General features: G+C 39.2%; 1 protein-coding gene across 1 annotated transcript in view; it reads left to right on the top strand.

Moving 5' to 3' along the window:
• The first annotated feature begins 9,210 nt into the window (after positions 1 to 9,210).
• Positions 9,211 to 14,973, top strand: part of LOC116786236 — a 63,447-nt gene continuing 57,684 nt past the window's right edge. Inside the window, exons 1-5 of the mRNA XM_032686679.1 lie at positions 9,211 to 9,376; positions 9,569 to 9,669; positions 10,031 to 10,100; positions 11,308 to 11,438; positions 13,092 to 13,180. Coding sequence (XP_032542570.1) covers positions 9,211 to 9,376; positions 9,569 to 9,669; positions 10,031 to 10,100; positions 11,308 to 11,438; positions 13,092 to 13,180 — 557 coding nt within the window. The remainder of the gene's footprint in view (positions 9,377 to 9,568; positions 9,670 to 10,030; positions 10,101 to 11,307; positions 11,439 to 13,091; positions 13,181 to 14,973) is intronic.

Below are 14,973 nucleotides of genomic sequence, written 5' to 3'. Positions count from 1 at the left end.
TGGCAGCAGTTTAAGGCGGCAGGCTGAAGCTAGGGGCGGGCACTGGGAGGTGGTGGGAAGAGGTGGGGTAGGGTTTTGAGGTGGATTCTCAGAATTTGCACACCTCTCTTACTCCTCCCATTTTCAGAACCTGTTTCCCACTTACCCACTTGATCTCTGCTCCAGACAGGCCTCAGGGGAGGCAGGAAAGTGGAACAAGGCATTGAGATGCTACATCCAGTAACACGAGCATAAGGAAACACACACGGCTTCACAATGGGGGCTGGCAGAATTTCACTGAAATAGTACAAGGAAAAGCCACAGTAGCCATTTGAATTATGTGCAAAACCTATAGCCTAACAATAAACACTGTTTTGTGGTTATGTAGCACTTCTCCGCCACAGATCTCAATGTGCTTTGCAAAGAGACTCAACATAATTTTCCCTATTCCATGGATGACAAAACTGAGGAAGAGAAAAGTATGAAGTTGCTGGACAGTGGCATATCTGCAAAGAAGCCTGTGGTATTTGTCACAGACAATGAAAGCACAAATGTTCCCTACCCTTCAACACAAGGAGTCCATTTCAATGACTTTGGTCAATACTTTCTTATTGGGGAACTTAGTTTGCTGGAATCTGCCTTATTCAATAATGCTAGAAGACTGGTGACAGGCCCCCTTTTCTGCTACGGGCTTTGTCCCAGGCAAATTGTTTCAGTATGTGCTATCTGTATTAACAGCAATCATACCTTTCCACTCATGACCTACACCTGGTCTCTAGGCTGTGGCTTCTCTAGAGAAAGCTGGATTTTGTGCCTGTACAGCATCATGCATGATGAGACAATGTTGAATGAGGCTTTTGACTTCATTACACGTTTGACCAAATGATGAAAAGAATGGTGGGACTGGGACTCACTGCTAGGTCTTTTGTTACTGGGGTCAGCTTTGTGATTTCAGGCAAATGATTTCACCTTTGTACAGCAGGATCAATACTTCAACTTCGCTTAATAGGTACTTAAAACATAGACAAAACATTTCATATAAACCAGATTATTACAAAATTACATCAAATTATGCCCTGAAACATGGAGAGTTCCTGACCTGTATATCCTCTTTTTATCTGGTCACATTAGGTCAAACAGAATGTTCCTATCATGTTCGAAGATATTGCCAGAAGGAGATATGAGTATTCACGATGCTAAAAATCCAACTGATGTGACACTTCTGTGAAGCTGAAGCACTGTTCATGGGAGAGCCAGCTTTCCAGTAGCTGTACTGATGACCAGTGAGTTAGCTGCCAGGCTGCCAAAAGTATTTTTCAGAAGATGACTGATGCTATAAGTTTGTCCTTCCAAATCTGGTATTACCCTCCAGAGTCATGTGCAGAATGTGCTTCCATTGTCCATACTAATACAGAGAGGACATGATTCCACCTTTTACGTGGTTAGTTCTGTTTCTTAAAGAGTGAAAATAAAGTAAATTAAAACTGGGTAAAAGTCTACCTGCTTTTGTGTTTTTTATTGTTCCTTCATTGATGGTGTTAACATCGACTCAGGAAACTACCAGTGAACCTCCTTGCCACTGCTGCTCATACATTGAGCTTGCTTTGCTGCTTCTTTGCAGGTCATGACACATGGGTCCACAGGGTCCTGGAGGTACAATGTCAGAGGCTGTGCACCAGCAGGATTCCCTTAGATATGACAATATAGAATGAGTAGCTGGCTGGTACGAACTTTGTAAGATAACTGGCCCAGCTTTAACCGCAGACGTACACTGAAGAGTGCAGATGGGCACGTGCTGTCTGTGACACAATCAGGTGAACGACATAACACAATTCAGGTATCCCTCAGCCTTTAACAGACTAAAGAACACCCCTTTCCCTTTTGTCACTAATAACAGTACATATAGGCTTGAGAAATTCTCTCAGAAGAATATTTGGTTACAGAAAATGAAAAAATTTGTCTTGTGTTTCTGGGCAACAACTTCAAGAGGCAGAAAAGATGACAACAGTCAACTCTGGCAGTAATAGCCTAGTTGATCTTGAGATAAAAAGCCTGAGTTTTTGAATTAAACCATGAGAATGGTTGTAATGAAATAATATCAATGTATAAATAAAGTTTCAGTGTTCAAGATAGTTGGCTAATTGGGCAGACAAAGCAAAAGGACCATTATCCCTAAAAATGAGTGAGGAATAGAAAACCCAAATTTTCAATTGTGTGCTTGTGTTGCACAAAATTATCTCTGTATATATTTATATTCATGAAGGAATCAATTTTCAACATTGCCTTAATGATTACCAAATATCTGCACATTGCATTTGTAAGTTCTACTTAGCTGTATTTATGGTTGCAAACACTGGTACTACTTAGCAAAAGATGTAGATACTTGAACCTCAAGAAATTTGTGCTTGCTTTACTAATTACATGGTCATGATTTAGCTTTGAATAATTAATCCTTTCATATATTTGCTTCCTTTTCTTCTCTGGTTTCACCATTCATTATTTAGAAATATCTTATTCCTGCTTTTCATTAAGTTGGCAACAACATGTTTTCTTAGAAGAATGACTATGTAGTATTTTTCCTCTCTTACATGCTATTTTGTCTTGATGTGTTCTGGCTGCAAAACAGCTGACCCATTTACCAAACAAATGTGCTAGAGACCTAGTTGTACCCTGAGACGTGTCCAACATAATTGAACCATGCTGATTTTCTGGCCAGTGTTTTATTTCCAGTAAGTCTATTTGCTGCTTTGTTAGCACATGAGGAACAATTTGTGTAGCACAGGTGGAAGTAAGAGTTCTCAAACTCAGTTTACTTTTTTCTTGCAATATATTTTTGAGGAGATAGTAAAGGTAAATCATTATTTGTTTAAAAGAGCTTTTTTCAACTCAATATTGATTAGTATTTTTGTCATAAAGCCACTGGGACTCTATCCAACACCTTCCCAGTATTCATAGAAAACCTTTCCTCAGAAAAATGAATCAAAAGAAATATGCTTTTGTTTGTAAATTAGTTTCTGAATATCATTATATCCTTATGGCTGTCTTGGAAAAACAGCTGTTTTTTAAACTCATACTTCCATGCCTTAAGAATCTGATCTGAAAAATCAGTCTACAATATTTCAGAAATTCTGTAGTGACACATTTTAACATTTTCAATGGGGTTTTATTACTGTTTAACCTAAAGTGTTCAGTGGACTTGACTTGAATTTGCATTTTTCTTAGATGCTCCCACAGTTAATTTTCCCATTTAAAAACAAATATCAAAAATAAATATAGAAAAATACCAAATAATAAATATTGAAAAAAAATCCTCCTCTGCTTTGCAATCCATCATCAATATGCATCATCCTGCTTGTACTACTACTAACTTAAACAGATTAGTGGGCAAAATCCCCTTTGCTAGGTCAATCAATGAGTGAGTGACAATTAGGATGAGAAATAAACAGCTAACAAGTTGTCTAGTATTGAAGTTATGCTGATGGTGTGCTAAAAAGCCAACAGTACGAAAGTGAAAATGAAAAACAAAAAGGTTTTGTAGCTGATCTTTCTCTTTCAATACTCAAAACTTGGGCAAAAGGTAAATCACAACATTTTTGCCAATTGGATAGTCCACTGTGCAACACACTTCTTCCCCACCCTTCCTGAACTGAGTCAACAAAAATCAATGGCTCTTCATGGAAGAGACTTTAATTTCTTTTCACCTGTGACACCAGTACAGGTACTCACTATGCTACAGCTCAAATACTGGCTGGAAATAGTTATTTCTTTGAAAAGTGAGAGAGGAAAAGTAAGAAATGTATGTATTTCATGTCAGCCAGAGCTTTCCATTTTGAAAGAATTTATGGGGCATTTTGCTGCATGCACACTGTGAATACAGAAGAGGTACTTTCACTCATTTTAGAGTGCATTCTTTAATAATTATGGGATAATGCATTTTCTGAAATCAAAACATGGAGGTTACATTGATTTGTGACTGCTAAAAGTCAGCACTTTTTGTAGATAATATAACAACCTAAAAGATCTTTTGATTTCCACACAGAATAATCAAGAATTATTGCTTTAACACATAGTTCTTATTTTGTCTTCAAATATTATTGCAGACAAATTTTAAAAAATATTTAACAATTTAAAAGGCCAAAAATCAAGGCACTTCATAGTACTCCTTAAAATACCTCATATCCATAAGCCAGATGTTTGATGCTTTGAAAGAGCTATTATCTTATTTTTGAAAAAATTTATAGTATTTATTTATAAATAAATATAAATATAAATTTTATAAATTTATTTATAAATTTATAAAATTTCTCCTTAGCATTTACTTAATTTCATACATCTAAGATCTTATTTAAACTTCATTCAAAACTTAAAGTATTAGGAGAGGACATATATCTAAAAAACCCAGGAATGTGATATAAAGGAATGCGGTCAATATAGTTCAGAAGATAACTCATTTTGTTGTTTTGTCAACAAGGCAGGTTGTTGACAGGTTTTTTGAGTCCCAGAGCATAGGATGTTATACCTCAAAGTGATAAAAATCTACTAAATTACTACAAAACCCTAAACCATGTTTTGGGTTCAGTGAAATATCATTATTGAGCTTTGAGTTGTTTGTGCCTTAAATAGGGGTATTACATGCAACATGGCAAATTCTCTCCCTTTACTGATTTACAGAGATCATTTTCAACTATTGATTCACTTAGGAAAGGCTGGTATTCAGACTGTCTGCAGAGGAGAGATTGCAGTGTATACTTTACCTTGAGGGCAAGAACAGTGAACTCCATTTGTTAAACAAAGAAACGCACCAATTTGGGGGAATGAGATAAGTAGTAAATTCAAATATTTGCTGAATATTTTGTAATTAGTTGAGAGGACAGAGCCTCAATAAACTAAAGCCTACTTCAATAAACTAAAATATATGCTGAAACTATTGTTTGAACAGGAACCTATTTACAATGACATTAAAGGAAACATAGCAAAAATGTAATATATTTCACAATAAACCCCCAGCTTGTACTTTTTTAAGCAATCAGAGGAAGCCTGACTGTCAGAAAAATCCTAGAAATATAATGGGAAGTGTATTTGCTTTGGAAAAATGTACTCTGTGCTGTCTTCTGTGACTTCCAAAATTAGGCCTGAGTGATACTAATTCTGGATGATTGAAGCAGAAAAATGAATTTCACATTTATTTTACACTACATCTGTGCTCCATGATGGTGCACAAATCTGTTTACAGGGAGAGAAGCACAGGCCTATGTATGAAACATTAATGGCACTCGCCTATCAAAAGTAAATACAAGTATTTAGGGTCACTGAAGGAAATCCAGTCTCAGGCTGATCTACATTTGAACCATCAACAGGAAAAAATTATCCTCTTTAATTTTTTTTTTTTTTTTTACTTTGTAGCCTTTTTCTTTCTCCAGCATAAAAATTAAAGCCAGAAGATTCAACCCCCCCCCTTTCTTCTCACAACTTATAGGAGGAATTCAGAATCTGGCTTACTCTTAAAAGCTGTACATTAAGCAATGGATTCCTATCACGTGACTGAGTTATGGGAGCTATTATTGTGGACCCATATCCCCTATATAGACCACAAATACAGTCACGTTTTTCACTAGCAACTCTGTGTATGAATTTCACATAGGCTTGTTACTGACTGTAGTTTCTTTTGGGCTTCACTGACAACCACACAGTGCCATCTGATGTCCTCAAAGAGCAATAAACTGTTCCTAAAATCTGTAAAATCATATAAAGCCCAAAATCTTAAAATTAAGACTTGACCATGACAGAACATTGCCTCCCAAGCCTATCTGGAAAACAATCTCTAAATAATTTGCCTCTGTTTTCATCAAAACAATCCTAACATCATGTATGAAATTATAGGCTCTGAGCTAATCATTACTGCTCATGATGGAATGATGATGATAATGAAAACTCAGTCTTTAAAAAATAATTTGAATAATCAAGCTGGGAGAATAGAGGTAGCGAATAAACTACTATTATGAAAAATAGATTATTTTATTGGAATCTCAACAAGCTTATAAAATAGCCTACTTAGTTCCTTTCGGACAAGTCTAAACTGTGCAAGAAACAAAACTGCTGGGGGAACCAATAGAATACAGGCTTTGATCCCTTCATCAGTGCACCATTGCAAATAATAGAAACAATCCTAAATCCTTTCCTCATGTTTTTGGCAGATCAACTAATAGGTGTGTCTTAGTATTTTATACACACTGGATATTAATTCTTTCTCACACACATCAACATCCATATGCAAATTTGCTAAAACTGTATTTAAGGTTCCATAAGGGCATTGAAATGGTTTCTGACAAAGCAAGATCCAGTCCTTCACAGAACCATGAGCAGTCGCTTTCAAAATCCATGTTATGACAATACTTGAAAGAAATGAAAAGAATAAAGCACCCCTCTATATTACAAGACTGTTCTACCAATGTACACATGTGCATGTGAATATTTATATCTTAATATAGATAAAATGTCCTGTTGGTCCAAATGGGGTGAAACGCACACATTTGCCTCTCTGCCTAGCGCAGCACAGAGGATGCTGGTGGGAGCCGACGGCACCTTCTGCGGCCAGAGTTTGTTTTGCAGGGGAGGCGGCTGCCGACAGAGGTGAAACACAGCCATCTACCGGCCTCTGGGGCACTTGCTGCGAGCAGCCAGGTCTTCCAACGTCCAGAAATTCAGTTGTGCAGCATGAAATCTTGGCCCAACCCATTTCAGTGGAAGTTTTACTTACACTCATAGGTTATAAATGATTCTGTTTGTCAGCGATTGGCATTTCTTTTTAATGTGTATTGTTGCCGTGGGATTTAGGTGCTGAAAAAAATCTCCAGAGCAGTTAATTAGGGGCGAGATAAGAAAGGGTTTATTTGCCAAGGCTAAGATGTTCCAGGACGCGTGCAGGCCGTGCCTGAGAGGTTACATTTTATAATACCATCCATCCAATCCCAGATGTGTCCACCCTGTGGCCTTTACTCTGGACCGCCCCAGGGTCCACCCCCTGAAAATGGGTCTGGGGTGTATTTCGGGATCCCCCATTCATCCCATCTTCACCATCATCAGAGCACAAAGGGTACATAGTTACCTAATTCTTGACCGTATTCTGTGGTTTAGGCCTTGATATGCTGTTCTGTCAACTGCCTAGGCCTTGCCTTGACAAAAGACTAAACATTTCTGCTGCATTCAGAAATAGGATTGATATGGGGAGCATAGAATGGGGTAAGAGGGTTAAGGAATGTGTAAACAAGGGTGCTAGAGGGAAAAGGATAAGGGACAAGGGACAAAGGAGGGAGGGTTGCTGCTTTTAGAATCTACTTATAAAACTTATAAGGCTTATCAATATTAGAAAAATAAAAAACCATTAGGGGCTTAAGGCATCAGTATTTAAAGCACAGACGTGAGGACTGCAGCACGTTGGTTACGGTATCTCAGCCAAGGTAAACTGCATTTGAATTTCACCACAGGATTTGAGACCATTGCATGATTTGCTGAGGATTAGCCATGTTTCTTGCTTTACTGCAATATGTTGGAATCTTACTGCAAAGTATTCCATATAGAAACACACATGAAAGACACTTTAAAATTTAACTACAGAAAGTATCTATCTTTATGTCTATACTGATAGCTGAATATTTTATACCAGACAGTTCTCTCTTCAGGTTCTTGCTTCAAAGTTTACTTTAAGAAGCTACAGTAAATATATATTTAGTATAAAGCTAAAGTAATAACACATATATTTATTACATCTATTTATTACATCTATTTAGGACAAAGCTGGAGTAAACTATGCGTACACAACATGTTCCCCCCTCGCCCCCCATGATTATTTGGATGTTTACTAGTTCATAAGGACTCAAACCCTGCAAAATTTCAACATAATAATTAAGTATTTAATAATTTAATAATCAAAAGTTAGGTCCTTGCTATGTGTAGGGAACCAAATTTTCTTTCTCTGTGACCTCTTTGGTTCTGCCTCTTTAATAACTTAGGACAGAAATTGTTCATCGCTTCTAGCATTCTTAGCGGCACTAAGAACGCTAGAAGACGATCCTTTATAGCCTTTTTTTGCAATAGGAAAACATTGTACCTCACTAAATAGAGAACTAAATTCTAAAATCCCAGCATGACTATTTTCTATCTTCTCTCAACTGCATTATTTATAATGGCAATTTGAATTTAGCCTAACCGAAGTTTTATCAACAATTTTCAAAAGTACTTATTTATTTGTTTTCAACATGGTTACTTCTTACATCACTAAACCCCCTCTCGTCATCACATACATAGCATTGTCAATGTTGCACCAAACGTTGTATTTTTCAGCACTCCTGCAAAGACATCAGATTTTATTATTGTATCATTTGCAAGAGATAATTCATGAAATATAAATGTATGTGTTAAGGGAGGCCTGGCTATTATTGCAGCGAATTAGTATGTAAGACTGATTCAGATATAGTCCTTCATGTGACTTCATGTCAGACAGGGAGTAGCTCTGAAGTACCTATACGTGATTAGGCTCCCGTGGAGATGCTCGGACTCAGCCCTCCAGTTCCGACTACTGATCGCGAAACCGTTCCTCCTCATATACGGCACAAATTGCTAGGTTGGTGACACTTATCTCATGCCCACAGACTAGAAATTCAATCCAGAACCTGAGAAACCTTTCCTGTCAGAACTGAGACATGCACTCCCACAGAAAGCCTCACTTTTTAATAAACCATTTCGTATTTAGGAGAGGGTTACATAAAAATTTCATAATCAGACTAACATGCTCTGGAAGTTATCACAACCTGAAAGGCGTTTCCGCTTTTAAGGTTATCCCCCTACACATCGCGTGTTGCTTCGGTAGTGACACGGGTGCCCTCGGGGCAGCACCTCGGGGATGCGACAGCCCGGCACCCTCCCGCCATCGATCAGTGTCTGGCCTAGGCCAGGATACAACCCAAACCAAAGCCGAAGGCCCGACTGTGCACGCCCTACGCTCGCCCCGCCACCGCCAGCCAGCTTTCACCCACGCTACCCAAGCCCAGCTGCATTCCCACAGCTCCAATCACTTTGCCCGGCACGCCCAGGATTTATAGACTTTCTCCCGCCCCTTTCCCCAGTCGCTTGCGCAGCCTCCGGCCCCTCCCTAGCCCCTCCCCGGCGCTCTGTTGGTCGGCCGCGGCCGGGGCGGTGCCCGGGGCGGTGCCCGCGCTGTTGCCCACCGCCACGATGAGCTGCGCCGCGCTGCTGGGGCTGCGGGGGCCGCGGCTCCTGGGGGCCGCCGCCCACCCGCCCCGCTGGAGCCGCCGGCGCAGCGCGGGCTGCGAGCCCCCGGCGGGCGCCGCCGTGCGCATCGGCTGCGCCTCGGGCTTCTGGGGCGACACGGCGGCCGCAGGTGTGGCGGCGGGGCCACCGGCGGCAGCGGCTACCCGGGGGGCTGCGGCCGGGGTCGGGGGCTGGCGGGGCGGGCGGGCGGCGCTGGCCCCGGGCGGCACAAACAGCCCCGTTGCGTAAGCGCCGGGCCGGGGCGGGCGGGGCGCGCCGGGGGTGCCGCGGTGCTGACGGCCCGCTCTGCCTTGCCCGACAGTGCCGCAGCTGCTGTACGGAGGGAAGCTGGATTTCCTCGTCTTCGATTACCTGTCCGAGATCACCATGTCGCTGCTGACGGCCGCCAGGGCCCGGTCTCCCGTAAGTAGAGTCGGTGCCCAGCTGCAGCGTGCCGGGCTTGGCTGGGGCGGGCGCGCTCCGGTATTTCCCGACCTCTCTCTTCAGCCCAACTCGCACCCGCAGTCTGCTTAAGACATGTCTGGTTACGGTGATACGATTTCTTTCATATTCTTCTTACTTGTGTGTATGTATTTATTTTCATCTACTCGGTTTCATATAGTAAAAGTCATGTCATTTTATGGCATTGTAGGACATGGCTTAATGCTCGTATTGTCCGAGCATTTTGAGAGGTGGTGGTTCTTCCCTATTTTCCCTGTTAAGCAAGGGAAGGGATTGGGTTGACCTACCCCTAAGAGATGGTTATAGCTCTTAATTATTTCAGGTTTTAGGTTACACTCCGGATTTTGTCACCACTGCCATGGCTCCGTATATAAAAGATATTCACAGGAAAGGTATGCTATTGTTTGTATGAGTTTGTATGTTAATTAACTTCACCTGCTTATGAAGACAGGCTGAGACAGTTGGGGCTGTTCAGCCTGGAGAAGAGAAGGCTCTGGGAATACATTATAGCGACCTTCCAGTGCCTAAAGGGTACCACAGGAGAGTTGGAGAGGGAGTTTATACGAGACCATGTAGTGATAGAACAAGGAGGGATGTCCTTAAGCTGAAGGAAGAGTAGATTTAGATTCTGTATTAAGAAGAAATTCTTTACTGTGTGGAGAGGCACTGGAACAGGTTGCCCAGAGAAGTTGTGGATGCCCTATCCCTGGAAGTGTTGGATGGGGCTCTGAGCAACCTGGTCTAGTGGAAGGCGTCCGGGGCTCTGAGCAACCTGGTCTAGTGGAAGGTGTCCCTGCCAATGGCAGGGGAGCTTAAACTATATGATCTTTAAGGTCTCTTCCAACCCAAACCATTCTAAGATAACTATGAAAAATCACATGGTAATAGATTTGAGTTACAGGTCTGATAATGAAGTTTAAATTGGGCTAATTTAAAATGTTTGCTATCATTATAAATATATACATATATTTCCATGAATTTCTTACTCTGGCTTTAGTTTGTAAATTGAAGATTGCTTTACAGATCTTTGTTAAAGCATGAGATCTAGACGTTTTCAGTGTAATTTTACAGTACCACTTTCTGATCACTTTTTTGCTTGTTTACATTAGTACAGCTTCACAGCTTTCTGAGTTTGAGGGGAGAAAGGGAATTACTTCTGAGAACCTAATGCCTTGCAAACAGTACAGAATTTTTAGTTAGATGCACATTTCTACTAAAATGCAGTTGTTTGCGGAGCATGGATGTTTGAATGACTGGTGTCCAATACTGTTCCTATAGGAGATTTTTTTTTATACTGTCTCTCTGCTTCAGTATGTGTCTTTTTGGTCATTTTTCTCCTTCCATGCATAAAGGAAAGATGAGAAATATCTATAATAATTATTTTTCTGTAAACAATTTTGTACTGGCTTTTAGTGATCCTTTGACAGGTTAAATGGGGTTCATATTTTAATATGATTTTAGTATTTTACTTGATTAGATATCTACCACCGTACAAGATGATACCTTGCTTATGTTTCAGCACACTGAAGGTTTTTAAAATATAGGTGATTGTTGGTGTTGCCTTTGGAATTTACCTTCTTTTTTTTTTTTTAATATAAGGTGTTCGTGTCATCAGTAATGCTGGTGGAATTAATCCACTTGCTTGTGCAGCTGCCCTTCAGGATGTGGCAAAGAAAGCAGATGTTGATTTGAAAATAGCTGTTGTTGCTGGAGATGATCTAATGAGTGAGGTATTCTGCTTTGTCTTAAGCCTTAGTACCATTAGTCTGTATAGCATGGGAACTTATTTTGTGTATCTTTATTGCAGTAGTCTACTATTAAAAGTATCTGGAAGTTGTTCCTTAATTTTCTTAATGCGTGAAAACAATTCTTGGCGCATCTTATGTTCGGTATGGGATGGGGATGGGTCAGCTTGTGGATCTGCTATTTAGATTTTTGAAGCAAACTGTGAATATGATATAAGGTCTGCCTGATCTTCAGGAGAAGCTAGTATGTACTGTTACTTATTGCTTCTATCTAAACTAACTAATTCTGCGTGTTAAATCTTCTAAATATGGTGTTGTTACCATGCATTCAAATATATCCCTTTTAGCTTCTTTTTAGTAATTTACATGGATTTCCTGATGTTCCTTTGTTTACAGGTAGCTGGTTTTCTGTTTTTAAATAATAAGTTTACAGCCATTAGGGTAATATTAAGTGGGACGATTGAAATTTAAATATTTTTTAAAAAATAAAATTGAAAGATGAAACATATGGGATTTTTTGACTTAAAGAGTTACACTTTATTTATGAAGTCTCCAAAAAAATGTTGATCTTACCTGAAAAGGTACTGGGAAAACGGTTTATACCTTGATAGTGGTTAAGAGTGGAGAGGTTTGCACTATGGTTAAATCTCTGCCTGTAACTTGGAAAATTATTTATCTGCTTAGGATCTGTTACTCCTTGCATGCTATTGAATGTGGAAGACGGTCAAGTAAGGTTCCTTATTTGCAAATTATGTGCGGTGCTTGGACTTTCTTTTAAGAAACTTCTGCCCTACTAAAATTACTGTCTACTCTTCAGAATTTCATTACTGGTACAACAGTGAAGTGGTCATTATTTGAGCTTGTTATGAACATGTCTGATCTGAAATGCATTATTTTCTATGCTGTTGTCAGCACATAGCTTACAGGAACAAAAAAGAGACAGCTTTTACTGACTACAGACAACTTTTACTGTTGATACCAAATATGCTAAACTATACTAGGATATATTATTTGTGGTTTGGAGGGTTTAAGTCATTAACATAGAACACCAAATTAATTCAGAGTAGAAGGTTGTTTTTTTTTGACATTGCAGATCCCACCTGTAAACTAGTATTAGACGTTGTGTTTATGCAGTCATTGTTCCCTCCATCCACTGGACTGCCAAGCTGCCTAATAATGCATGGTCAAAAACACCCCCCCCCCCTAATTTTCTGAAAACACAACCTATTCGAAGTATCACTGGAAGCTGCAGGATCAGCCTTGTTCTCTGGCTATGACACATTCCAGGTGTGGCAGACACATTTCTGCTTGCAGGAGTTGATTTGTTAAATCCTACAGCAATTAAAGACAGTTTAAAAGACTAGAGAACGTGCCAGTTCATTGTAGTTGATCGTCTGTGAATGAACTAGCATACTTCGAAGACTGACTTAGTTTTCTGCATGCTGGAAAAGTTATGGTTAAAAGTGTGTCTAAGGCTTTTAACCATTCAACTGATTTGTATTGTTGGTAATTTGAATAATTATACTTTGCTTGGAGTTGCTGTGGAGTGGATCTGTTGTTTGATACTAACAAAAGGCTTACAGTAGAAACTTCAAAATCCTCATAGATTTGGTGTTCTGGTTTTTTTTTTTCTAACAGAAAGAGAACTTAAAAGGAGCTGGTATCACTGATTTAGAGAGTGGCAAACCATTTCCAGAGAATATTCACAGCATGAATGTATATCTTGGGTGAGTTATTTTAGCAGGTTTTATTTATTATGGACAAACAATTTTAACTAATTGAGTACATGAATTTGTTTTACTTTGCAATTAGAACTAACTAGTGTATGAGGTTCACCTTTGAATTATTCAAGCAACCAGAATAAAAAATTGTAACTTGTAAATAAATTTTAATTTACAGCCTTGCAAGTTACAACTCTTTAGCATTACATCATCTGTGAATGCTCAGGTTTTAGTTCAAGCCAAAACAGTTTTAGTTGAATTACAGCAATCACAAAAATGCTTTTTCATGTGCTGTGTATTCTGTTGCAGCATGGAGTATTTTACGATGTTATCACTAGAGAAGTGCAACTGAGGATTTCAAGTACTGGGACGTACTCAGAGTGCTGTAGGAGGTTCCATTAGCATGTGTCAGGCTTTGTGCTGTTGAAGTTTTGGAAACTGGCTTTTCAGGATGATCACTGTTTTGAAAGATCTCCCTTGCCTCCTTCATGATATTAGAGGCTTTCTGTGTATCTCTAAAAGCAAGTGTTCTGGCTACCTGTTTGTGAACAGTTGCACGTTTATTGTCGCCATCAACTTCAGATGAATCAATCAGATCCATCAAAGGGAAAAGACTGAGAAGTGGGACAATGGTCAAGTGCATCTCTTACAGCTGATGAACCCTGTGGTCCTGTTTTTGCTTTTCTGTCCTCCATGTTAATCATAAATATCATCCCTTCTGTATTCATGCTTGGTGTTTTTCTAAACTGTGCACAGTCTCCCCTCTTTGGTATTAATCTTTATGTAAAAACTGGTGTACTGTCTCTTTTGTCATTATCATTGCACTTTCTAGAATGCATCATTGACAGATAGCAGTGTATGGCTGTGCCTAACGTGTTTTTCCTCTGTAAAATAAGAACCTTTTAACAATTAGTCTTTTTAAATTAATCTTTTATGTTTTCTGTTGTTGCTGGATTTAAAAAAGCTGTTACCTCTGTCTCTGCTTCCTTAACAGAACAGCAGACTCTCGCTTTGGTTTTCTAATAAAAGTGATGTTTCTTTATGGAGGACTTAATCTCAGTTGCATTGCAACGTAAAGCCTCCTAAATTAGTGGTTTCCTAAATTACATTTTTCTTTGACACCATCAGCAGTGGATGTTTATTCATAAAGCAAATAATAAGTTTATATATGCCTTTAAAACAAGTGAACATGAGGGTGCATTGGGTGAAATCTGTAATTTCTGTAGATGGTGCACTGTTAATTCTCTAAATTTGATGATGTTTACACTTTGATTCTTGTTTCAAGTGTGTAAACTCCATCAGAAAAATTTTCATTTGCTTATTGGTTCTGAAGTGTTTCTTCTGTCCCTTTTCATTTGGACTATTAGGAATTCTGTGAACTGAGTTATATTTTTGACAGTATAAGCCAAATGGCTTTTACTGCTTTTTAACCGCAGTTATGCAGTTTGTCTATCAGTGTCCTGTATGTGTACAGAAACCCAATTTTTCTGTTTTACCTGTTAGTTAACACTGTGACCAAAGATGTGAATTGTTCCTGTATGCTTTATATTTGCTTGTCATTCTAGCTAGTATCCTTTGGTTTATGTAGCATTGGGGGGGAGGGGAAGTACATACTTAGCACATTTTATGTTTACATCACTTAGAGAACTTTGGTGTCTTCTAACTTATCTCTATGCCTTGACAAAATCGGGGCTAAATCTATAGAAACTGTAGGAAAAAAAAATCCCTTGGCTTTGTTCTTCAAGGCACACGTGGATTGTTTTATTTTTTTAAGGTGCCTATTTCATGAAGAATAGAAG

The sequence above is a fragment of the Chiroxiphia lanceolata genome, chromosome 4, assembly GCF_009829145.1.
Source record: "Chiroxiphia lanceolata isolate bChiLan1 chromosome 4, bChiLan1.pri, whole genome shotgun sequence".
Taxonomy (NCBI): Eukaryota; Metazoa; Chordata; class Aves; order Passeriformes; family Pipridae; genus Chiroxiphia; species Chiroxiphia lanceolata.
Note: the sequence above shows the minus strand (reverse complement) of the source record. Positions and strands in the feature narration are given on the sequence as shown.